Source organism: Crinia signifera, chromosome 9 (genome assembly GCF_055691185.1).
Source record: "Crinia signifera chromosome 9, ASM5569118v1, whole genome shotgun sequence".
Taxonomy (NCBI): Eukaryota; Metazoa; Chordata; class Amphibia; order Anura; family Myobatrachidae; genus Crinia; species Crinia signifera.
The window spans coordinates 18890192-18915667 of record NC_139225.1 but is presented as its reverse complement, the minus strand read 5'-3'; the positions used below and the strand labels follow the sequence as shown (position 1 = coordinate 18915667).

The following is a 25476-nucleotide window of genomic DNA, read 5'->3' as shown; positions in this document are numbered from 1 at the left end:
AGGATTCGGCAAATAATGATTGGTGCATAATCCCAAAACCGTTAAAGCATTCACAGTAGTTTTTTGATGCAGAAACTCACTTACGAAATATGAACGATTTGCATTAGATCCAAGTAATAACCGGAACTTAATAAAAACTTGCGAAAAAAATATATGGTTTAATTTTTTATTATTTTCAGATTTCAAACACAGTATAAAGAAACATTTCTACAAGATCAGCAGTGCTGTATTTCTCATTACACTAAAGCTGTATCTTACTGGTCTGGTAGCCCTCGGGTAACTGGCACGGTCTGGGTGTTGGTGTGGGCAAGGCAAAAACACGCTCTCCCATGCAGCGGGCGTTAACGGTATGAGCGCTGTTCTCTTCAGCTCAACTTTCGACTGCCAATAACCCCCTCCCCCCGGCAGAAGATTCTGGAGCGGCGGAAGAGTTTAAGCAAACTACAGCAACTAACGATATGAGTACATTGGGCGGATGATTTATCGGTAGTCTGTACCTCTAGAAAAGAAGCACTTCGGCCACTGGATAAGTTTAGGGGGAAGAGAACCAGGCTTGCAAGTGAGCACCTTTGCAGGTGTTGGAGTGTGGGGGAAAGGGAGGGTGCAGGTAAGGTGATCTAGGTGTCGAGAATAGTAATGATCACAGAAAATGCTCACTAAACCCACACAATACCAGACAGGTGATAGGATAAGTTACAATGAGGCTCGTGCACCCCCTTTGCAATGGTCCCCTTCGCTGCATCGAAGGGTTTAATATCTAGCAGTAGAACAGTCGTCCCATATCTTTAACTCCTCCCCCTAAATCACGTGCACCCATTCCAATCAGCGCCAGGATCCCCCCCCCTCCCCCCATACGCATCGCTGGTGGAGATGCGATGATGCTCAGCGCATGGTGTAACGCACATAAGGGACCTCCACGTCTTCTCCATTGTTGTCATTGCAGCACAGCTCGAACACCAGAGCTTTCACGTGTTTCCCAATCCTCTTCTTGGACACTTTATTCACTATTTCGGTCATTCTGCGAGATGAGGGATTGCACAATCATTAAGATTTACAGAACATGCCCCATAGGAAAATGGATCGGATAAAACTGGCAGCTCTACAACTGTACACAGGAGGGCAGTTGCCTCCAATGAGGAGGAGCCTATGCTGCATGTCTCTTATTCAAAACTAGATAACGCTTTGGCACCCAGCACTCCTGCGCCTCCACTATACCCAAGGTCTCTAGTGTCACCCTTTTTTTTTTTTGCACAATTACCCATGCAGCAATGTTAAAAAAAAAATAAAGGATCAAATAAGGTCTGTATGCTACTGACTGGTCATTGTAACGGCCTCAAATTAATCACTTTGGCAGTGAGGTGGGTGACACCGTGTACTGCATTTTTGGACATGTGGCTCCTTGTGCATTTTCCTTTGGTAGGTATGAAATGCATCAGCTGAAGACAGAACATGAGATTACGGAACATGAAAGATACTTACGGTAGCTCAAGGCGTTCCTTCAGCTTGGCAGCTTGCATGAAGAAAGAGTACAGCATAGAAACTCCTTGGGACAACATTGTGATCTCCAGCTTGTGTTCATTCTGCAGGCGAAACACAGGTAAAACGTCAGTTTGTTTATCCAATGAATTATACGCATTATACATAATGTGACGGAACAGGACTAAGTCAGAAGAAAACAGAAAAGGACGGAACGAATCTAGGATAGACACTCATCAAAAGTCTACAGAGAAGACCTGGGGCCGGTCGGGATAGCGAGAGAGTTCAGCGGCCATGCGGGATGTCAGACAATTTATTTTATTTTTTTAAAGGGGCAATTATTTACAAAGCACGGTTTTGCCTTGTATACGATTGCCATTAAAATAAAATATCCAAGATCGATGGGCAATCCGCACGGATGCTGAATTCAAACGGCATTCTCGGTCCTGGTCTTATTGCCAAGAAGAACACACGCCACTTTTTGCCTTAACCGCTTAGGGAAACCAAGACAGCTTACCTTAAAATAGTCTAGGAACTGCTTTAACGTCATCTCGTTTCCATTATCTTGGACCCCTTTCACCTCAAACCGGTCCCAGAGCGTCCATTCATTTTCATAGTACTATAGAGGAGGAAGATGAGAAAGATCTTACACAGGTTACGTGTAGGAGGGGGGAAAAGGGCATTTATGTAACGGAAAACACTCACCTTGTGCTTCGGGGCAGCAATGGGCTCAGAGAAGCCAAAGAATGGGAGGGCCAGGTTCATGAAACCATTCTTGAAGGATTCAAGCTTCTGGTGCCCCTGCACAATCTTATAGAGCTCCAGGCACACCAACCCCACAACAGCAGCGGTCGTGGTGGCTATTGCCGGGATGATCTTTCCAGCTATCAACTTGCTCTGCAAATCGGAAGGAAGTCAGAATGGAACAACATCCAAAAGCCATGAAATAAGCTCGAGGCAGAACAGGGTTCTATTACAAGGCTCTCGCCAGCAGGACAGATATCAAACCACAGAATCCGCTCATTACCGCGCATCTGCTAACCCTTGGCACTCTTGGCCTGAAATATCATCATGAAACGTTTCCTCTCTGCACCAAATCAAACCGTACCCGCTCCACATCAACCTATCGTATTCCATGGCCTAATAAAACAGGATACATATGCTACCCGTGTGTTTAGGGGGTGCCGGCGGTCAGAATACCAACTCCAGCATTGTTTTAGATAATATTATTTTGGAAGTTGTTGGGGTGCGCTACCGCTGGACAAGATTTTAACAGATATGCAAAACAAGTAGAAAAAAGGTGGTCACTGTGTGGTGCGCCAAACAGCAAAGAACTCGTAAAATATAACCTTTATTAGCGAAAAATAAAAACTACACAAATACACAAGTGGGTGGGACAAAAACAAATTTAAAATTGCTCTGTGGGTGTTTCAATGTACTCAATCTTATTATAGAATGAGTTAGATTGCCAACATCTTATTGTTTATAGTCCGGGTATATGTATAGGTAATAATTTTAGGCTTTCCAGCAGGATCCTAAATACATATACTCAGGTATAGGGTAGTTTTATTTTAGGATTTTTCAAAATTCACCTACCGATTGGTATGTTTAAGCAAATATATGCTCTTATATTGCAGCTGCAGCCAGTAATAGGTAACAATTTTATTCTGCTACATAGAGTCAGTAATTAATGTGACATGAATTGATAAGCAACAATTGTTGCAACTTGTGTAGCTATGTTCATAAGGTTCTAGGAGTCACCTTAGTACAGAGATTCTTCAGTATTTTGACCACTATCCGCTCTGTGGTTCAGCAGCTCACATATTGCTGCATAGGCCAGTGCAGTAAGTACGCTGTATGTGACACTATTTCGTCAGTGAGAAGGCTGTCTCATTATATAATAAAATTGAGTACATTGAAACACCCACAGAGCAAATTTAAATTTGTGTTTGTCCCACCCACTTGTGTATTTTTATATTACCAACCAATAAAAGGTTATATTTTAGGAGTTCTTTCCTGTTTGGTGCACCACAACGCGAGAAACCTTTTTCTTCTTGTTTTGCATATTGTATTTGGAATTCCAGTGCCAGCGTTGTGAGGGCAGTCGGGATGCAGGCATTGGCATACTGAACACCGGCATCACAACCGCATGAATGTTACCCGTATTCCCCATCAAGCTACCATGTCATCTGACCACCTAAGAAATGATCCATTTTTTATTTTAAAGTCACCCATCGGACAATGCTTTCTGGTCCCCCCCTAAGCAGCAAACTGAAACAGTCCCCCCCCCGCCCGCCACCAGCTGTTGCGTTACAATGCCACCAAAACCACTATGACCCCAGCTTCCAGGTTATACCTAGTTCTTTTACCAGGTCTACCGAGGTCACGTACCTTGTGGCGGTCTGCTGGTGGGATGTCATAATTCTCGGCTCTCAGGTTAGAAGCGGCCACAATAAAGTCCATGTGGAAATTTGAGTCATCATCCTGCGACATAAAAAAATATTATACTGTAGGGTGGAAAAGGTTTTATTTAAAAAAACAAAAAAACTGTGGACCAGCTGGATGGCCCGGAAACTATGGGGTAGATTTATTAAACTCGGTGAAGTGATTAAGTGTCTGGTTTTTATCACCGGCCAATCAGGCTCCTACCTGTCCTTTTTCAAACCAAGCATGTAAATTCAGGTAGGAGCTGATTGGCCGGCGATAAAAAACAGACACCTTATCACTTCACCGAGCTTAATAAATCTGCCCCTCGAACAATTATTGCAGACACCAACTAAGCAGGAATTTTTTGAAATTTGACTAAGGGCGAAAAAAAAAGGGGTAAAAAAAAATGTTCCGCCCCACAAACCTTTGCCCAGTTGGACTTGGGCACATAAGCTGGTAACCGAGAACTCACCTTTTCGAAGTCTATAGGAAACATTTTGAATCCGCCCAGACTGTCTACCGTCGGGAGACCCTGCTTCAGTTCTTCCAGACGACTGTCATCTAGAACATATGCAAATTGGTTATTTTTTTCCCCAGCTTCCATTGTTAATAGCTACCACCCGACGAAAGAACACATGTAATATGTACCAAGGGAGGCGTGTGCATTCTGCATCTCTTGGTCTGACAAATGGATCTGCACTCCGGATTTGGGGGTAAATACTGCCACTTCGATATTTGAGAGGGTTTCTAAGAGCCCCGCCCGGTCGGTGGACACCGGAATACCGTAGGATTGTGCAAAAAGGTTGGCAGCTGCCAGAATGTAGTCCAAGTGCAAGGGCTGCGGAGAACAGAGTATCGAATTAATTCAAATAGTCAGCACCCCTGGTTGTAACCGCCAAACCAGACCACCGCACAGCACTTACTACGTGTTCATTAAAAACCAATGGGTGAGGACATCTTTTGGGGCCGGACCAGAAAAGAGTACCGGAAGAGGTCTCCTAAAAAGAAAAAAAAAAAACTTTATTAGTATACAGATTACACCGACATTTATAGCAATCCAGAAACGGGAGTGGTGGTGGTGACCGAAAGCCTCTCTAGGGCCACTGACCTGGTTCGGGGGGAAGTTGTGCAGCAGCTGACGGATGTTGTTGGAGTACTGAGTGTGCCAGTGATTATAGGCCCAGGACACACATTCTCTCCAGCTCTTGGGCCGCTCAGTAATTAGGCTTTTGTAGACTGCTTCGATGACCTCCAGAGGCTGAGATCCAGGCAACTTAAGTGTCCTCTCCATGAATTTGGGGTCTCTGCGGAACAGGGTGAACTAATGACCTACAAGTATAGACCTCATCTTTTACAGTAGCTCTATTGGAAGCTCATTATAGTGAACTGGTTTATTATCTGCTGTGTATGGACAACATTTTTACTAGGGATGTACGAGGTGGCACATCTGCATACTGTTGGCTAAATGTTATTATTGCCTCAGCTCAGCAGCAGCACAGAATGCTCCTTGTGAGCCATTTCCCCTATAAAACAACTGTGGAGTCAGTCAGGCAACCCATGCGGCCGCCTATTACATATCTCTATGCAGAACTCCTAATGCGCTTTCAGGGTGATATCGGAGAACTTGGGAAAATGATAAAAGCGCCCTTTGGTAACTCACGTTAAATACTGATTGACGTTGTCTGCTGGTTGCTTAAAGAGACCTTCAAATTCATCCCGAGCCCACTGTCAGGAGACACAGAGGTTTGGTTAATGTCACTGCCCGTCAATATTTCACATAAATAGGACACATTTAGCGGGTGAATTGATTACACTACTGACTGATTGTTTGTAGTCTGTCCGGGGAGACAGTCACACACCACGTTCCCCAATACATGTCACCCGCAGCCTGCTCGCTGTCAATATATATGCCCACCTGTAATGTGTGCTCAATGGCATTGGGGAAGTTTTTCAGGGTACAGATGGGTATAGACTTCTCCGGAGGGTCCTGGCTGGAGCTGTATGACTCAGTGAGGAAAGGTATAACGACTTGTACATTCCCTTTCGTTCCCAATGTTCCGGACTCCAGAAGTGGCTTACGGTAGTACACACAGCGCCGGTCCATATACATTCCTGAAGGGGGAATGGGGAGGAAGAAAAAAAAAATATATAAATGAAGAGTCAGAGTATTGTCCATTACCATCTTAGGGGCCAGATTCAATTAGCAGTGGGGGGGGTTTAAACTCTCAGGTTAAGTGACAGTCGCCATTTAATTATTCCCCGTGGTACCCCATAGCTGCTGGGCTTAGTGCAATTGCCACCCGTGGTAAGTCATTGGTTCCTGAACAATGTGCATTGGCACACGGTGGTGCATCAGGTTACTGGATAAAGACCAATCTAAATTGTTTAAAGGTCAATGTTATAGGCAACACCAGCGCCGGAGGCTGCCAATCAAACTATACAGACTAACACAAGTGAACCCTGACACCCAAGTCAGACTTCGACAGGCAGGCCTGCCCACTTCTGGTGGCGGCGGCAGACTGGCCCGCCCTAGTGATATTGCAGGGCGGGCCCGCCCACACTAGTGACATCGATGGGCCGGCCCCGCCACATTCAAAGTGCCCATTTTCCTCCAGCACCCTGCCCTCCTGCTGGAGGGAACACTATACTCCTAATATAGGGGAATCTATCCTGTCCTCGGTTTTGTGACGTAGGCCATGCACCATTTTAGTTGCCTTTGTTTTTACCATCTCTAAATGTATTTATAGCCATCTGGAGATATGGCTCCAGAACTGGGCATAGTGACCTATACAGAACTGGGCACAGTGTTGTAGATGAGGCCGCACCAGTGACCTATACAGAACTGGGCACAGTATCTAGATGAGGCCGCACCAGCGACCTATACAGAACTGGGCACAGTATCTAGATGAGGCCGCACCAGTGACCTATACAGAACTGGGCACAGTGTCTAGATGAGGCCGCACCAGTGACCTATACAGAACTGGACACAGTATCTAGATGAGGCCGCACCAGTGACCTATACAGAACTGAACACAGTATCTAGATGAGGCCGTACAAATGACCTATACAGAACTGGACACAGTATCTAGATGAGGCCGCACCAGTGACCTATACAGAACTGAACACAGTATCTAGATGAGGCCGTACAAATGACCTATACAGAACTGGACACAATATCTAGATGAGGCCGTACCAGTGACCTATACAGAACTGGGCACAGTGTCTAGATGAGGCCGCACCAGTGACCTATACAGAACTGGACACAGTACTCTAGATGAGGCCGCACCAGTGACCTATACAGAACTGGGCACAGTATCTAGATGAGGCCGCACCAGTGACCTATACAGAACTGGGCACAGTGTCTAGATGAGGCCGCACCAGTGACCTATACAGAACTGGACACAGTATCTAGATGAGGCCGCACCAGTGACCTATACAGAACTGGGCACAGTGTTCTATATGAGGCCGCACCAGTGACCTATACAGAACTGGGCACAGTGTTCTATATGAGGCCGCACCAGTGACCTATACAGAACTGGGCACAGTATCTAGATGAGGCCGCACCAGTGACCTATACAGAACTGGGCACAGTGTCTAGATGAGACAGCACCAGTGACCTATACAGAACTGAACACAGTATCTAGATGAGGCCGCACCAGCGACCTATACAGAACTGGGCACAGTATCTAGATGAGGCCGCACCAGTGACCTATACAGAACTGGGCACAGTGTCTAGATGAGGCCACACCAGTGACCTATACAGAACTGGACACAATATCTAGATGAGGCCGCACCAGTGACCTATACAGAACTGGGCACAGTGTCTAGATGAGGCCGCACCAGTGACCTATACAGAACTGGACACAGTATCTAGATGAGGCCGCACCAGTGACCTATACAGAACTGAACACAGTATCTAGATGAGGCCGTACAAATGACCTATACAGAACTGGACACAGTATCTAGATGAGGCCGCACCAGTGACCTATACAGAACTGAACACAGTATCTAGATGAGGCCGTACAAATGACCTATACAGAACTGGACACAATATCTAGATGAGGCCGTACCAGTGACCTATACAGAACTGGGCACAGTGTCTAGATGAGGCCGCACCAGTGACCTATACAGAACTGGACACAGTACTCTAGATGAGGCCGCACCAGTGACCTATACAGAACTGGGTACAGTATCTAGATGAGGCCTCACCAGTGACCTATACAGTAATATTACTTCTTTCATTCTGCTCCCGATTCCTCTCCCTATGCATTCATCTTGCCTTCCCCATTACTCTATGGCATTAGGACCCTTTTTACAACTAAAGTTTGCAGCACAAAAATACACAGCCACATTGCAGGACTCCTTCGACAGTGATGGAGAAAAAATGGCGTTCCACATAATCAATGGACAAGCTTCTGGATGTCTTCAGTCATTACTCGCAGCAGCCCTCCATTAGAGACGTCATTGCTGTTGTGCTCTCCGTCCTCTGGGCGAGCATCTCACCAGGGACCCTTCTACCCACCCACCAAAGATGGCTCAATACGCAATCTAGATTTTCATTTCACCATTAACCCTTTGAGAGCCAACTTTGCGGTGAGAGATGTGCAAAGCATTTCACAGCGAGGCTTTTTTTGGGCGCAATATTTAATTAATTGCCTTCAGATCATCTGCCGGCAACAACTAAAGCGATTCACATTCCTTCGACTCCACATCGGTATTTTGGAATAAAAAAAAAAAAAATGGTTACTACTCACTGGCATCCACATTATCGAGTGCATTGGCGACACCGTCCAGAGCGTCAAAGAAGTCGTCATCGTAGACCTTCTCGGTATCTGTGCCCACGCGATTCTGGTGCCCGGTGACATGCAAGTGTGGGTTCATCTGCTTAACCGCTGCTGCCGCGGTCTCGGATTTCATTTTCTGACGGTTGGATAGGAAAGGACGGTGAATTAAAATTCACAGTGCGGACGCGCTCACCTTCTACACTTTGGTCAAAATAGTGGTTTCCTAAATATTCTAGAGGCCATTTTACACTACAGACTTTTCTGAAGGCACAATGCGAAGCGAGGAACCTTGTATGTGGCCAGCAGCTGAACGGGTGTCTTCACCGACTCACCGTGACGTCCCAGGGTCTGAAGAGGAACTGTCTATTCAAGTTAGACTTCTCTATGGTGTCCATGTCTGTCACAGTGATTTCTCCTCCTTCTCCAGCGCCCAGACCGATCATGGCAAAGTTCTTCAGTAGCTCACAGCCAATGGCACCGGCACCAACCTTCAGAAGGATTATATAGAAGTCAGTCAGAGTACAGCAAACTAGCAACAGTCACCATCGTAAAAGACAGACATTGAGACGTACCAGAAAATACTTCTGCTTGCCCAATTTGCTCTGCAGGTCAGATCCGAAAACAGCAACTTGCCCGTCATAGCGAGACTGTTTCTGTAAAATGGCAAAGAAGAAACCGATTCATGTGTAAGGGCAACAGGTGGAGACCAGAGAAGCCGGATCACTTTAATACAAGCAGACTTACAGGGCTGCAGTTCTCCTCCGTTAGCAACGTCTCCTCGTTCTCTTCAGGCAAACACTCTAAGGCATCGAAATACAACCACTGCATGACTGGCGTGAATTTCCCTGACAAGGCCTGCAGGCAAAAAGGGACCGTCAGGGTATCCAAAAATGGATTAAGAGATTAGAGTATGACTGGGAGTGGGGTGGCCAATCCCAGGATCTGGACCCAAAAACACTGGGATTTCAATCCCGGAATTGTGTTTCCAATCCCAGGATGCGCAGTCTAAAGCTGGCCATACATCTACAGATCGACTTTCAGATCTGGCTGGTTGGAACAAAATCCCGGTAATGGATGAGAGCAAATAACAGTTAACCATTTGCTTTGAAATGCTGGAACACTGCCAAAAACGGTCATTCAGATATTACCAGGATTTTGTGCCAACCAGCCCAATCTGACAATCAATCTGTAAATGTATGGCCAACTTAATGCCAGGCAGCATCTGAACGCTTGCTCAGACGCTGCCCGGCAGTTCCCAATGCCCGGTCAAGCTGCGCAGGCCAAACAGTCAATCCACCCAGCCTTGCTCCAGCAGACCACTCTCCCGCCCGCCAGACACACCTCCACAACGCTCCCCGCCAAGCTCACAGCTGCCCGCCAGCAGGTAAATATGTGGGTCATTTTTTAAAAACATTTTTATTAGGAAAGCCAATCCCGGGATCGAGCATTTTTCAATCCCAATCTTCTGGATTGAAAAAAATGCCACAGGATTGGCTTCCCTAGCTGGGAGCACTTGTTACCTTCATGGCCTCTTGTGCTGCCAGTCCCCCAATGAAAGCATTAACAGGGGCAATATTCCCGGTGGCCTGGTAGGAAAGCTTCTTCAGGAGACATTCTTTCAGCTCCTCCAGCTTTGCAGATCCAGGTAAGGTCTCGTTGATCTCTTTGGTCAGAGCCAGCATCTCACTTGCATCCGCCTGGGAACGAGAACAGAACACAGAGATATAGAGAATGGAATCCATAAACACAGTGCCTTAATGTCCCGTGTGCGGGGCGCGTGCTCCGACACTCACGTCGTTGCGAGGTTTTGGAAGTCTGCCATTTTTCTTCTGAAAGGCATGAATACCCTGGAATCCCACGTGCAACTGGGACGGGTGGTCGAACTTTGCAAAGTCTGTTATAACGAACTCCGGTTCCTGAATAGATTTTCTAAGGGGTTTCTAGAGGACAAAATGATTTTTTTTTTATTTATAGCATGGGACAGTCACAACATAATTGCGTAGAAGAGAAAGCGCTGCAGCCACTTCAGGGTCACTTACAAAGCTGATCTTTTTCGGCATTTTCACTTGGCTGACGATTCCCCCACGCACGTAGTCGGAGAACTTTGTTGTGTCGCAGATGCTGAAGGTGTATGGCCCTGAGAGGGGGAAGGAGGACATTAAGTATCTCAGCATAGCCGAACACGTAGAGTGGGGACACTTGGCTCTGATGCCTTAATTAAAGGGTAACACCATAAGGTGAACAACTGGGGGGGATGGGTAGGGTTGAGTATCTTTTTGGGTACATGGTACTTACCTAGAACTTTAATTTCCACTGGATCATAGTTATTCAGCTCGGTCATGCCCTGGATTTCAGTGAAAGTTACAAAGTCGCCACTTTCGAAGCCGTGGCGAGCCTCATCCAGGCAGGTGACCACGCCTGCGTTATCCTACAACAAGAACAAGCTGTCAGATATGAAGGGTAACAATACAAGACCGACTGTCTTTTAGTGGACTCAATTATCAATTCACCAGGAAAAAGAAAATACAACATCGCTGTCTCCTAGACGGGAGGTTCCAGGGGAACATCTCGTGCTATAACTAATAAGGCAGGAATAACCCTCCTGTAATTACCGGCAACGTGCTCAATAAAATCTCTACAAAAATATTGCCTCAGCTTTTCTTCCTGATCTCTGCCAACTGCGCTCAGGTATAATGCACAGATGGCGCATTGTGACGCTCCAATACGAGTAAAGAAGAAAATCTTTTTTTCAAACTTTTGCCTACTAGTTACGTCACAACAACAGACAAAGCCGCGCGCGGTCCACCGGAATGGACAGGCTGCAATTTCTGCTGCACAGGAACTGGTATAAGCGGTGTAGTCAAAGATTTATCGTTCCAATCTGTCTTTTGGGAACAAAAATCTGGTAACGTATGGGAGAAAATTACAACCATTTGCTCCCAAACGCTGTATAAAAGGATAAAAATACATTTGGATAAATTTCGTTGCTTTTGTTCCCATCAGGCAGACTGGACTGATAAAGCTTTAGGTCCGTACCCAGCTTAAGTGGCAGATGGAGTGCAACAGAAAGGGGCAGAAGGAATATGCATGATGCTTTATATCAGAACTCTTAAGAAAGAATTGAGCCGCACACAGGCGCCGCATTCCCCAGTGTATGCATCAATGTTGTTTTTGATGCTCCTGGTTGTATCAGCAGGGAGAATAAAGCCAGCCAGACACACACACACACACACACACACACACACACACACACTCAAAAAGGTGGTGATCTTGTGTATCCCTGCGCACCCCCTTGCTGCCTGGGTCAAAACTTTCTGGTGTCTTCCCACAAGGCACCAAAAAGACTGAAATAGGGAGGGTAGATGGAAGTGACCTTTGGCGCACTGGGTGTAGGAATTTCTTCTAATTAACAGTGGAGTAGGTTGATTGAAATCCAAAATTTATTTAATGAACATGAGACACAGAAATGATAAAAGGCAATACAATATCACATATCCTTCCTCACCCAGCTAGAGAGGTGGAGCCAGGATGGTGTAAACAGTGTTCCAATAGGGTACACCCTGTAGGCTCCACAGACTTTAGACTGGGTAGTACTTGGCACACGTGGAGTTAAAAGCACGAAAAAGCACAGAAAACATCAAACGATATAATGAGTGGAATTATCTAAATCCTTCTCACTTAGCTGAGGAAATGGAGCCAGGATGGTATAAAAACAGGGTGTCCAGGAAGAGGGCTCACCCTGTCGGCTCCACAAGCTTATGGCTGGGCAGAGGTCCTCCGTGGTAGGCTGCAATCCTGTAGGGCCAACAGGATTGCAGCCTACCACGGAGGACCTCTGCCCAGCCATAAGCTTGTGGAGCCGACAGGGTGAGCCCTCTTCCTGGACACCCTGTTTTTATACCATCCTGGCTCCATTTCCTCAGCTAAGTGAGAAGGATTTAGATAATTCCACTCATTATATCGTTTGATGTTTTCTGTGCTTTTTCGTGCTTTTAACTCCACGTGTGCCAAGTACTACCCAGTCTAAAGTCTGTGGAGCCTACAGGATGTACCCTGTTGGAACACTGTTTACACCATCCTGGCTCCACCTCTCTAGCTGGGTGAGGAAGGATAGGTGATATTGTATTGCCTTTTATCATTTCTGTGTCTCATGTTCATTAAATACATTTTGGATTTCAATCAACCTACTCCACTGTTAATTAGAAGAAATTCCTACACCCAGTGCGCCAAAGGTCACTTCCATCTACCCTCCCTACACACACACTAAACAATTCGCTCAGAGTGATATTGTGAACTATATGACAGCGGCCGGGCAAATAAATGCTCAGTGACATTACCGGCCCTCCACTTCTAGCATGTATCTTTAATGATACGTTAACACTGAGCATCTAGCACAGATGACAATACCGTTAATATAGTTAACGATATTTCACTTAGTGTGCTTAACACACACACACACAAGTCAACAAGATGCTCGGCACGGCTGAGCGAAATCTGGCACGCTGGGGGGGTATATTTGGTGCCACCTGTGTCAGTGTATGAGGACACATCTGTAAACATGGTCATCATTTCTAAGTAAAAATAGAAAAAAAAAAAAAAAAAATCACCAGACACAGTTTGCCCAGTAAAGCATGTGAGCGCCTAGTGTGTCTAGGAAACAATAGCCTCACACTGGACTAATCAAACACAAATTTCTGACATTATGGATCACCACCAGGCTTCTCCTACACCAGTTGCCCTCACACAGTAGAAGCAGGACCCGTATCGCTCCAATGCTGCACCTTTGGCTGTCTGTTACTCCCCAATGATGTAGCCAGGTTGCAGAACCCAATGCTATGCTGCAATGTACTTCCACCTGTTGCCAAGTGATTAAGGCACAGCTGTGTATGTCTCTAGGATACCTTTGTAATCATTGAAATCATGGCACTCAGCGGCTGCTCTCCATTGGGATCCAACACGGCCATTTCATCACCAAAGTCGCAAAACAGTTGCCTGTAACAAACAGAGAGACAGTCAGCGCAAACAAAGACCAACACTATGAAAATCCGACAGACTACCTGTCGGACCACCAATGCCACTTCTGTAGGTGAAACCGTATATTCCATACACAATGCAGACAGATAAAAGATCTGAGAGAGACAAAAACTACAACAATTCCCCCTCCAGCGCGTTCCGTTCATCCGTTAGAATGTAAAAAAAAAAAAAAACACTCACCCAAACAAGCCCCTGGTGTCTGCCACGATGAACTTGATGTTGTGACTGTGGCAGAAGTCCCCTACGCGCAGCTGCTCCTCTATGGTGGAGCTAGAGAGGATCACCAGCTGGGGAAAGAGAAGAAAATGGAGGTGGTGACCGGGACTGAGGGGTTTACAGGCAAAAAGGATCAACTAAAAAAAGGGGGCTTCACCAGCATTTAGTGCCTTCCGTTCTTAAGGTGGCCATAAATCTACAGATCAATTGTCAGATTGGGCTGGTTGGAACAAAATCCTGGTAATGGATGAGTGACAGTTTTTGGCAGTTTTCCAGCATTTCAAAGCAAATAGTCAACGGTCATTACCAGGATTTTGTTCCAACCAGACAGATTTGACAATCAATCTGTAGATTTATGGCTGGCTTTAGAGGGAAATTTACCAAGATGGGAATTCTATTCAACACGGGATGTTGCTATGGGCTACCATGTGCTATTTATAATCTCGTAGAAGGCAACAAATAAAGTAGATTAGGGTTGTTGCCTATATTCCATGTGATAAAGAACTCCCATCTTCATAGTTTTACTCCCTAGTGTTCATTCCAGCACCTGGCAAAATCCATGCAGTTCATTTCCTGGCTGGGGCGTCGCTCGCTGCTGTGGTGCTTCAACCACAGTCTGGCACATATCTCTACTGAAATACAGATCATAGAGCGACGCCCCAGGCAGAAAAAGGAACTGTACAGATTTGGAAAGGTGCAGGATGCTAGAATGATCACTACAATCCTGTATAAGCAACACCACCTGAGAGAAGAGTATATTTTATGAATTGCTGGGACTTTTTTTTTTTTTTTAATAACGCGAATATCAGGGGTGCGCATACTCGTGGTAATACAAAACTAGGCACGGGGTAATAAAAGATTTTTAACCTTGGGCATAATTGAATATGCCCCATAGACCTTTATTAAAGGCCTGGTCTGCTTCAGCCTCTTCCCACCATGGCCTAAACTGCAATCAATCTCCAGCACTATCAGACTCCTCGCTCACACGCCAATATTAACCCTTTGGGGTGTATTCAATCCCCGCCTCTTTCTGCCAGGGGAAATAGCGGCAGGTGCCTATTCAATGCTCTCATTTTTGAGAGCATTGAAGGCGCAGCTCGACAGAACGAATACAATTTCAAAACCAGTCGGATCCATTTTTTCGGCCGGATCTCGACAATCCATGGCCTTTACGCCAGCACGTCCCCTTTTGGCTGCTCGACAGGTGGCCCATTGAATTCCGCCGGGTCAAAATGGGGGACAATTATTTTTATTTATATTTTTATTATACAGAGAAAAATCACGAAAGTTAGTTGCTTAAACAGTCATTTCAGTTACAAATAGTTGTACTGGGGGGGGGGGGGGGGGGGGGGAGGGGGGGAAGGACTTTGACTGTCAGAACGTTCAGACAGACAATCAGAAACCGGGGTTGAACACCCCCCTCTGAGTGCCAACATTGCGGTGAGCGATCCTCAAAATACGCTAAAAAATTACAGCGCCGCTCACAGCGACTGTTCTTTTCATATAAATACATATGCCTTCGGCACGCACTATCCCTCTTATTTTATCTGCCTCCTAGATTTTAAATAAATTGGTCAAGCCCTGTTTGAGGATCTCTCAGGGCAACGTTGGCATTAAAAAAAAAAAAAAATACACTTTTTCGCAAAGGGTTAAAGCCCCGGAAAGCAGACAGAGCAAACTGGGATTCAGGAAGCTGAACACAGCATGAAAATCAGCTGGTGTGACACCACCTAGACATTTATTTAAATTCAAAAGCATTTAACAATGCAACTGATGACGAGGAGATATTAGATGGTCCAGGTGCACCACTCATTGCCCAGTCTCCGCTCAAAAACTGGGGTGAACCCTGTGTCGTAATCCCAGGACTTTATCCACCACTTAAGAGCGGCCTTGGAGTTGCCAGGAATAACTATGACTCACACGTTATTTCTGGGATTGGAGGGGGCTTTCTTCTGAGAATTGTTATCTATAGGATATTAGAGAGGAAACGGTGTATGATCTAGACCTGGTGGCACATGATGCCCACTGGTTTAATCGCAAACTTACATATTTAAAGCAGGGTCTGATTCAGTCAGTGGGATGGAGATAAGTATTAAGAAAGTAAGCGGAAACAGAGGCGGCCATCATTGCCTGCTCTCAGTGAGCTGCACCGATTCAGAGGCCTCGGGGGGGGGGGGGGGGGGACACTTAACAGAATGAAGATTTGGTTTAGGATTTGGAACGTAATAAAACGATCATTCACATTTGCTCCTCATAGTGTAAGAAGCAGCTGACTCTTGAGGCAGCAGGTTCAGGGTGTGGATTACAATGGGAGATGCAGAAGGGTTTATTTTAGACAGGGGAACTCCAGATCGAGCACCATTTGTTTATTTCCCTGGGAGACGGTCAGATCTGTTCAGCCGATAAAATGGGCTTAACTGCAGGCACAGCAAAGGGCCGCTGCTTTATCCAACACCCATGGGGCTTTAGGCTAAACAGACTCCTGGCAGATGTGTGTCCGGCATTTTCCCAGGTGCCTGACCAGCCCATACACAGGGACGTCACCTAAAATAGCGTTCCCTAAATTAGCTGGGCTCCACGATTTGCCCAATTTTTAAAAGGTGCAAACTGCGCCCTGCCCCTCTAGCAGCGCCCTGCTAGAACAGCCTGCTGCCGATGCACCCGGGGAAGCCCAGAGCTCATGTTGAAGCCCGGCGCTTCCCTGGCAGTTACTTCGGCGGGGCCTGGCCCACCCACTTTGTTGATGTGGCGGGCCGGCCCCCGCCCCCTTTGACGGCGGTGAGCACGTTATGCCCCTTTCTTTCTGCCCCCGCCCAGTTCCTAGAAGGAACACTATAAAACGTTCACGATACGGACGTGAGCCAAGTTAATATTCGGGAAAATGAAAGGCAGCCACATAATATCACCAAAGTAAAAGCTTTGCTGGCTTTTAGCTCTCGGCGCTATTCAAGAATATCTTCCAACAGCCTAGACTCAACGGAATATGCTGCGCTACATAAGAAACGTAATAAATAAATAAATAGACTGAGGGTTAAGTTACTGCAATTATGTAGTAAGCACGGAGGGTGCAAACACAAACCTGCTTTCAGCGCCCCCTCTGCCTTCCCAATGGCAGCAAATGAAACTTACGGCGGGAGCTAAACGTTTGTGTTGGGTCCAGCAGTGATCTAAATCCCCCTTTGTAGTGGGGTGGAAAGGGTCAGCACAACACAGAATAATGGGCAGCATTCATGAAAACGAACCCAGGCTTTGGCTTTGAGGTTTTCTAAACCGCACAAAATGTAGCCAGCTGCTGTACAGTAATCCTCTATCTCTACAGTTATCTTTAATAAAAATAGAATTTAACCCTTAAGAACGATGTCTTATGTAAAGAGAATAAATAATAAACACTGGAGGTCCAGAAAGCCCAATTTCAGCAAATGCGACACAATAGAAGACCCGGACACATCATACGGAAAGGGATACGGAAGCCACAAAGCAGAACCAGCCGCATTCAGGCCTCTGGTGACGCACCTGGAACTCTGAGAGGAAATCCTCGGTCAGGGGGCTGGTGGAGGAAGACACCGGTACGTAGGTGTTCAGCTCAGCCAGTCTCGGGTGAGAAACCTCCGCTCGATTTTTGCCAATGTCTCCCTCACGGAGGTAGAACTGTTGGGGAGAGAGAATTACGAATCAATTCCAAACCGACGCCGAGCAGGACTGCCCTCAGCATGGTGTAGTGGCCTCCTTACCTGAGAGGATAGATCTCCCCACTCTGTGTTCGCCTGGTCATGGATGGTGACGGACTTTACTCCCCCTAGAATAATGTTCTTGGCGATCTCCACGCCGAGACCACCCATCCCGGAGACGAGGACGTTGGAGTTCTGCATCCGCTTCATTGCCTCATGACCCAACACGTAGCTGGAACATGAAACCAAGCACAATGAATGTCACTGGGATGCCAGCAACGCAATGTAGCTTTAGAACAGGACTCGACCAAACCTGGGGGATAGGTCACCATGGTGACCAGATTTGCCAGGATGCGGAATGCGCCGGGCAGAGTGGCGGCTTGCGTTAATGGCAACAATTGGGCAGAGCAGTGGACAACCCACCACCTGGCGTGGCTATTTCAAAACTCCAGACGCCTCATGTGCCAATCGGAGCTTGCGGTTCTGTAGCCAATCAGGAGCAGCAGTGGTAACTCCTGATTGGCTGTCGGACCGCGAGGCAAAAATCACGCAACCCCCTGGCATCAAAGAGCATGTAGGTAAGCGGCACTTATGTGGCATAATATGTAAGAGGTATTATGGCGTGTGGCATAACATGTAATGGGCACTATTGCATGTGATATAATATGTAATGAGTATGTGACATGTGTAATAGGCATTACTGTGTCAATTTCTGGTGTACACGTCCCTATTTTTAGATTGTCTGGCACTTAAACTTTCATCCTGGCTCCAAGATTTAAATTATTTTTTTTTTTTAAATGTCTAGCCCTGCTTTAGAAGGGGCTAGCCTGGCTGCCAAAGCCACTGAACACTACTACGTTATAATACAGATTATTAACGGACATCAGTTACCAGGAAAATGAGAGCAACTGTCAAGGCAGCTCTGTACCAAACTAGACCACTGCCATTATACAGAAGGCAAGCTCAGCCCATCTCCAGCTTGCGCGCACCCAAGTGCATCGCTCATACTTACAGCTGACGCGAGTACAGGCCCTCATCGATCTCCGCTTCATTCCCGTTCCGAGCCATGCCCTGCAATAAACCGGTATTGTTAATGGCTGGAGATAACAGCATGGTTAGAGAGAAGAATGGGAAGGGGGAGGGGGGGGGGGCGGCACTTACGTTGGCTGGCGTCTGTCCTGTGCTCACAGAATTGGAGGATGAGCAGTTTGAACCCGTCTTTGTATCAGTTACGGCCACGCGACGCTTCTTGGACAGCGGCGAGCTGGACATCTAGCCAAAAGGAAAGGAAGAAGATTAATCAACCCATCTAGACGTAGATATGGTACCTTCTGCTGTACTGATCTGTGTTTGGGGGTCAAATAGTCACCAATGTGCGGGCAGTAAGAGCTACAGCAGGAAAAGTCACTTTAAAACACTAAGGGGGGTTAATCCTATTAGCCAAAATGATTTTGGTAGCGTGAATCATTGTGGTAGCAACCGCATGTTACAGCAGCCGCAATTCAGACAAAAGCTTTTGCTGCCCCATAGCCTGAAAACGGTGCCATTTATCCATTCCAGACAATAAGTTATCTGTGTGGAGTTTATATGTTGTATGAGTGTGCACCAAATCCATCCTACAAGCCAGAAACATACTAAAGCTGGGTACACAGAGGGTGATATATTGTGGAATACAAAATTAACGATATATTGTGCATATCGCCCAGCGTGCCCGTTTAATATCGTTAACGATGCACGTGGCCGTGGGATGTTAATGACGCCCCCTGGCATCTGTACATGCAGCTCAATCTGAACTGAATATATGGAGCGAGGGGGGGGGGTGGCGAGGGGAGAGCATTGACGTCCCATATTGGTCACTGTGCATACACTATATTGTTCTGCAGCTCCCTCAATATGGTTAACTATATTGGTGGCCATGGGAACCGACAAGCATGTAGCCACCATTGGCCTTCCATATGTTATCTTAGTATTTGTGCACCTGGTGCTATGGGATATAGGGGAGGATATACTTCAGTACACTAGTCAGGTACTTATGGTAGTGCCCGCATCACACAGTAGGTGCAAGGAGAACCAAACAGCCTGTTCCCAACTGCACGCGATAGGGAGGACCAAACTCCTTCTGTAGAGTGTAAGCTCCACCGTATATAAAGTCCAATTGGAGAAAGAGCACTAAACACATACAATTATTGAAGCAATGAATTAAAAAAAATATATATATAAAAAAAATTCCCAGTACATATCCACCTGCATTGAACACGACTGTGGCCCAGTGAGGCGTTGCCATGCGTTACAGCTTTCACTTCACAGGGAGATTAATAATCCATGACTTCCTTGTGCTTTACAAGCATTAGTCAGCATTGTCACAAGAACAGAGAACCTCAGGATAATGCCCGCAGCAGCAGCAGGGAGTGACAGCCGTCATACGGTCACCTACTGGGACGCAGCCTAAGGATCCAGAGGGATGGAGAGGGACGGGTCCGGTGACGATGAAACTCCCTAACCTGCTCTAGAAAAAAAACAGAATGACGGCATTCTATCCTACACCCCCCCCCCCCCCTCCCCCTCCTGGAGGGAGGTCTTCTGATATATGTAATAGGATCTCATGTGCAGCTGGGCCACATGTACCGGCAGGGATAAGCCCCCCCACACTGCATCATCAGAGCAGTGGCATGGGCAGGTAGGGGTTAACCAGTGCCAGGAAGAGAGAATGGAGCACAGGGCGGCGACCGGCTGGCCGGCGTCAGGTTCACACAACACACGCCTGGGGCAGCAATCTATACGTGATGACCTATTAAAGTCAGGATGTCGTCCATGATCAGGGTGGCCTCCATGTATACACGGTACAAACTACATATATCACTAAAATATTATAATATATATATATATATATATATATATATACATACATATACACACACACACACACACACACACACACACAGTAGCTAGTACACAGCGCTGCTGACAGACACACACCGGCTGTACATGACACACTCACACCTATATACACACATATTACTACTCCCTGTCAGCCATTGGGATGACTCAGTCAGTGTCAGTGACCCGGCCGGGAACCCTCAGACAACCCCCCCAGCCCGCGCCCCTCCCTCCCCCCTCGGCACTCACCAATCCCCCCGGGGCGCGCCCCGCTCTCTGCTCACTGATCCCGCACACACCGGCTCCGGCCTAACACAAAAACAAGATGGCGGCCGCCCGGAACACGGCAGAAAAGAGCGCAGCGCGCCCGGCCTCATTAATATACGGCGGAGGCGGAGCCAGTCGCGTCCAATGGGAGGCGAGGGAGGGAAACTGCCAGGACGCGCCCCACTTGCGTCAGCGCTGACAACACGTGCTCGGTTTTGTCAGAGGGCGGCTCCTTCTGCTTCAACTCCGCCCCCCCATCCTTACGTGAGGCGCGCCTGTGTGAGACTGAGCAGTGAGTGACGCCGGGAACACGGGCGCACTGCGCAGCTAAGATGGCGCCGCACTCCAGGGTGGAACGCACAGCATTATCTGTAATGTGCCATGTAGTATGGAGAGAATACATACATAGATGTACACATCCTATATATTAAGTCAAAACGCTGCTCCTCACCTCTACAGGGGAAGTGTCTTGCACGTTGGAGGCCAATACACACATACATATGCAGGCACAAATGATTAGTTATTGCTCTATATAGGGATCATTGATCGCTATTCTTAGCTGCACCCAAACTGAGCTTACAGAGTTGTCAAACTGTTCCTTTGTGCTAACCCCGTGGTTCCCAAACACATTTAGGGGCCCATTTATCAAGTAATATTTGCGGTTAAATCCCCGAAAACATCGGTTTATGGGGGTTAACCGCAAATATTAAGTAGCACCGAGATGTATTAAGGGGGACCGCAGCAGCAATCTCCGATCCCTGCAGCGCCGCCGGCCGCATCCCCCATAGGTTTCTATGGGGGATGCGAAGCTGCCTGATGTATCAACATCGGGCAGCCCGGCATCGCACCCCTGGCCTATCACCATTCTGATATGGCAATAGCCCATTGTAGCCTATGGCTACACATCGTACTGCACGAGTGGCAGAGCGGTCACAGGGGGGGGGGGTCAGCGCATAACCGCGCATGCGCAGACCCCTCGGCTACAGGCATCGCAGGGACGTGCTCCTTTCGGAGCCCTGTCCCTGCGCCCTGCCAGGTAATACATTCGGCCGAAATAATCGCCCTGGGTGGTAATATTCCGCCCAGATCGCATTGTAAATGTGATCAATGATAAATGGGGGCCTTAAGGTGCTACAACAGTCCGGGATTTAAGTATATTCATGCTTAGGCACAGGCGACCTTTACCGCTTTCAGACTGCAAAGCCAGGTCGGACCCAGTATTTTGATCCCATATCCAACCCTTTCACACTTAATCCTTCCTATAACCCAGATCGAATTGCCAGGTAATATCCCTTTCACACCAGAAAATGCAGGGACTTTCACGGGAATATGGTCCCTGGATCATGCAGGGACATTCCCGAGTTGGGCCCTTTCACACTGGCCTAGTCCCTGCAGTTTCTGGTGTGAGGGGGCAGCTGGGTCCAGACTGTGGGGATCCAGCAGCGGCGGCGGCTGGGTGCTTGTAGTGCAATTGGCCGGGCAGCGGGGTGGGAGAATTTGAACATTTTTGAAAAGACTGTCCGGACGCGGATTGGCTGAGAGCGTCCGTCCAGTCTTTTTTAAATCCAGCAGTGCTTCCCACCCCGCTGCCTGGCAAATAGCACTATAAGCACCCAGGCTGGTGTGAAAGGGGTATTAATCGACCCGGGTTATTCAGTTTGGTGCTTTCACACCACGCTTCAACCTGGGTCAACCCGACCACAACCCAGCAATAACCCGGGTTTAAGAGGCAACGTGAAAGGGTATTAGTACCTCGGTCAGTTTGCTACTTTCAGACCGCAAATGCCGTGTCGCACACGGGATTAGGACACGGGTCCCATCCCCAGAGCAACACGGCAATGCGGTCTGAAAGTTCCGACACCGACACGGCATATTGCCGAGTCGGTGACGTCACAGGAGTGGGAGCTGGGCGGCGGCGCGTCATCGGGGGCTCTGGAGGAGGCAGTACTTGGAGCTGACAGTGCTGCCTCCTCCATACTGAGAACGGGACACGGGTCGCTCGACCCAGGCACCCGTTCACACTGCACTTGACATGGGTCATAGCCGTGTTCAACCCTGGTCATTACCAGGGTTGAACACCCGTATTGCTCGACCAGTGGTGGCCTTTTGAGACCGCACCTTGACCCTTGTTGGGGCCGCAAGAACACGGCAATAACCCAGGTCTAGAGTGCGGTCTGAAAGCGGTATTATATATAATCTGTTCACAAGCAGGGAAATCACTGAAACTGTACTGTTAGTGGACCTTCAGGAACCGTGTTTGGGAGCCACTGTGCTAACTTTATACATTTATATTCATACATAGATTTGCCCTCGCTACATGTAATGGTTGTTAGGGAAACTCTGCTTTACAGTATAAAAATTTATAACGCTGCCATTACAGTCCAGGATTTAAGGATTTCAAGGATGGTTAAATCAAATTGATACTAATTAAGTCTCCTGCGCTCAAGTATAGATATCCTTAAAACATGGACGGCCCCTTTTTCTTTTCATTACTGGAGTTCCCAGGAACCCCTAGCAGTGCATGTTTTCCAAGTCTCCACTGTACAAAATGACATAATTAGCATCTACAGAAAACATGCACTGTAAGGGATTCCTGTGGACTGGAACTGCAAGAGACCAAACCTAATCTCTTCTTTTCCATACTTCATCTTCACTATTTCTACCACTAGCGCCACTACTAACCAGACTGGGCTGACTGGTACAGTAACAGTGAGTAGCTACAAAAGGGTCATTGCTAACAAACATGAGCCACACAAACGAAAGCAGGGTACACTTCAGTGTGATGTCATAAAGTGCCGGCAGAGATGATAAACGATGGAGGAGAGATGGAGGTAGCAGGGACCATCCTGCATTACCGATATCCACCAGCGTACTCTATGTACAGATGATGGAGGACATTGCGAGTCGTATAGGAGCACTGTGCGCTGATAGGGATGGGTAGATAAGACACACTGGAATGGATGTGGGTCTCATGGCTGTTGTAAAACTGCAAGTCCCAGCATTCCCTAATAACAAAACTGGGGCAGGGCATGCTGGGACTTGCAGTCTCACAATAGGTTGGCCAGGCCTGCATTACGCATATATTGTACATTCCAGTTATCAGGGATTCTCAACCCTAGTGCTCAAGTACCACCAACAGGTCACGTTTTGTGGATTACTTTAATCATGCTCAAGTGGGTTCATCTATTAATCTGGATCGTTATTTATGCCACCAGCTGCCAGACAGAAATCCTGAAAACATAACCTGTTGGGAATAACTGAGTGAGAAGCACTGACTTATATCGTCCCTGCCTTATCATATATTACCAGTATAGAGTGCCTGATCCAGCATCACACCAGTAATACAGCCAACATTCTAGATAACATCTCCAGTCCTTCCCATACTCTATAGTAATCTCCTGGGCATTAGGTTTCCATTTTACACAGTAAAGCCTATGGGGATATGTAATCGCTTCAGAGATCATGTAACCGATGGTATTTCATAGTTACCGTTGCAATACGTTACAAGGCTGGATAATTGGTTCTTTAAATTTAGCGACAAACTCCCTGAAATGCCACCAGTACTTTTGTCTTGGAACCATTATACAACCCCCTATAGTTATATACCATCTCACTGCTATTGTGCTGCAGATACCCTTCCCACAATACTATTACATCCACTGTACATTATACATTCCATCACAGAATATTTATTGCACGCCTAGTCTGGATGGCACAGAGGATGCGCTGTATATCACCCCTGGTATGTTCCCCCACCAGGCACAGTAGGTACATCCCTCCCCACTCTACTCAGTGCAAGCACCATACCCTTACATAACCACCCCCCTCCCCGGTACAAATAGCACAGGGCCCCTACCTCAACCCCCCACCCCGGTACAGATGGCACATGGCCCCTACATCACCCCCCCCCCTGGTACAGATGGCACAGGGACAATACCAAAGATGGCAAAGGGCACCTACCTCACCCCCCCCCCCGAATACAGATGGCACAGGGCCCCTACCTTACCCCCACCGGAGTAAGAGCCAGATGTATCAAGCTTCAAAAGTGATAAAATGGAGAGTGATAAACAGCCAGCCAATCAGCTCCTACCTGCCATGTCACAGACTGTGTTTGAAAAATGTTAGGCAGAAGCTGATTGATTGGTTGTTTATCACTCTACATTTTATCACTTTTGATGCTTAGTGAATCTGGCCCAAAAGATGGCACAGGGCCCCTACCTCATCCCCCCGGGTAAAAATGGCACAGTGCCCCTACCTCACCCCCCCGGGCACGGAGGCACTACCTCACCCCCCGGGACAGGATACAGCCCCCTAGCCCATATCTCCGGTATGTGCCTCTTACACATCCCCCAGGGCCCGGCGGCTGCCCCTGTACCTGCGAGCGTGTGTCACACAATGGGATGTCACTGTCCCTCGCCGGCCGGTCCTCCATGTCTCCCGCGTCGCGCAATTTGACGTCAGATCTCGGGCTCACCAGTGTGACGTCAGTAAAGTTTGGGGCCGCACGTCACTGAGGCGCGACCACCCCCCTCAGTGGTGCTGGGAGGGGGAGGGGTATAACTGGGGGCCCCGCTGTCCCTCACAGTCGGGGTGCGGGGTGCCGTGCAGGAAAGCGGAGTGGGGGTTAAATACTGTATATCGGGGTCTCCATATACTCCCGCCCCCCAACATCTCTCCAGCCTGACCTGTCCTGCACCCCACAGATACACCTACATCAGCAGCCCCCC

General features: G+C 47.5%; 1 protein-coding gene across 3 annotated transcripts; it reads right to left on the bottom strand.

Moving 5' to 3' along the window:
- Positions 1-152: 152 nt before the first annotated feature.
- On the bottom strand, positions 153-25269 carry UBA1 (ubiquitin like modifier activating enzyme 1). 3 transcript variants are annotated; one of them, XM_083161282.1, is made up of 26 exons: positions 25125-25269; positions 18767-18877; positions 18618-18676; positions 17669-17837; positions 17451-17585; positions 13902-14008; positions 13589-13679; positions 10983-11115; positions 10727-10824; positions 10481-10627; positions 10208-10384; positions 9432-9542; positions 9260-9340; positions 9020-9175; positions 8658-8823; positions 5819-6015; positions 5564-5628; positions 5012-5207; positions 4827-4901; positions 4552-4741; positions 4376-4464; positions 3868-3960; positions 2182-2373; positions 1994-2095; positions 1480-1580; positions 153-1018 (listed from the first exon to the last, which is right to left on the bottom strand). In XM_083161282.1, exons 1-26 carry the CDS (start codon positions 25179-25181, stop codon positions 883-885), a joined length of 3234 nt encoding a protein of 1077 aa, XP_083017408.1. In that variant the 5' UTR covers positions 25182-25269; the 3' UTR covers positions 153-882. The 3 variants fall into 3 exon arrangements, with proteins under 3 accessions (XP_083017408.1, XP_083017411.1, XP_083017410.1); XM_083161285.1 differs by lacking the exon at positions 25125-25269 and adding an exon at positions 20732-20882; XM_083161284.1 differs by lacking the exon at positions 25125-25269 and adding an exon at positions 19850-20028.
- Between the last annotated feature and the right edge of the window lie 207 nt (positions 25270-25476).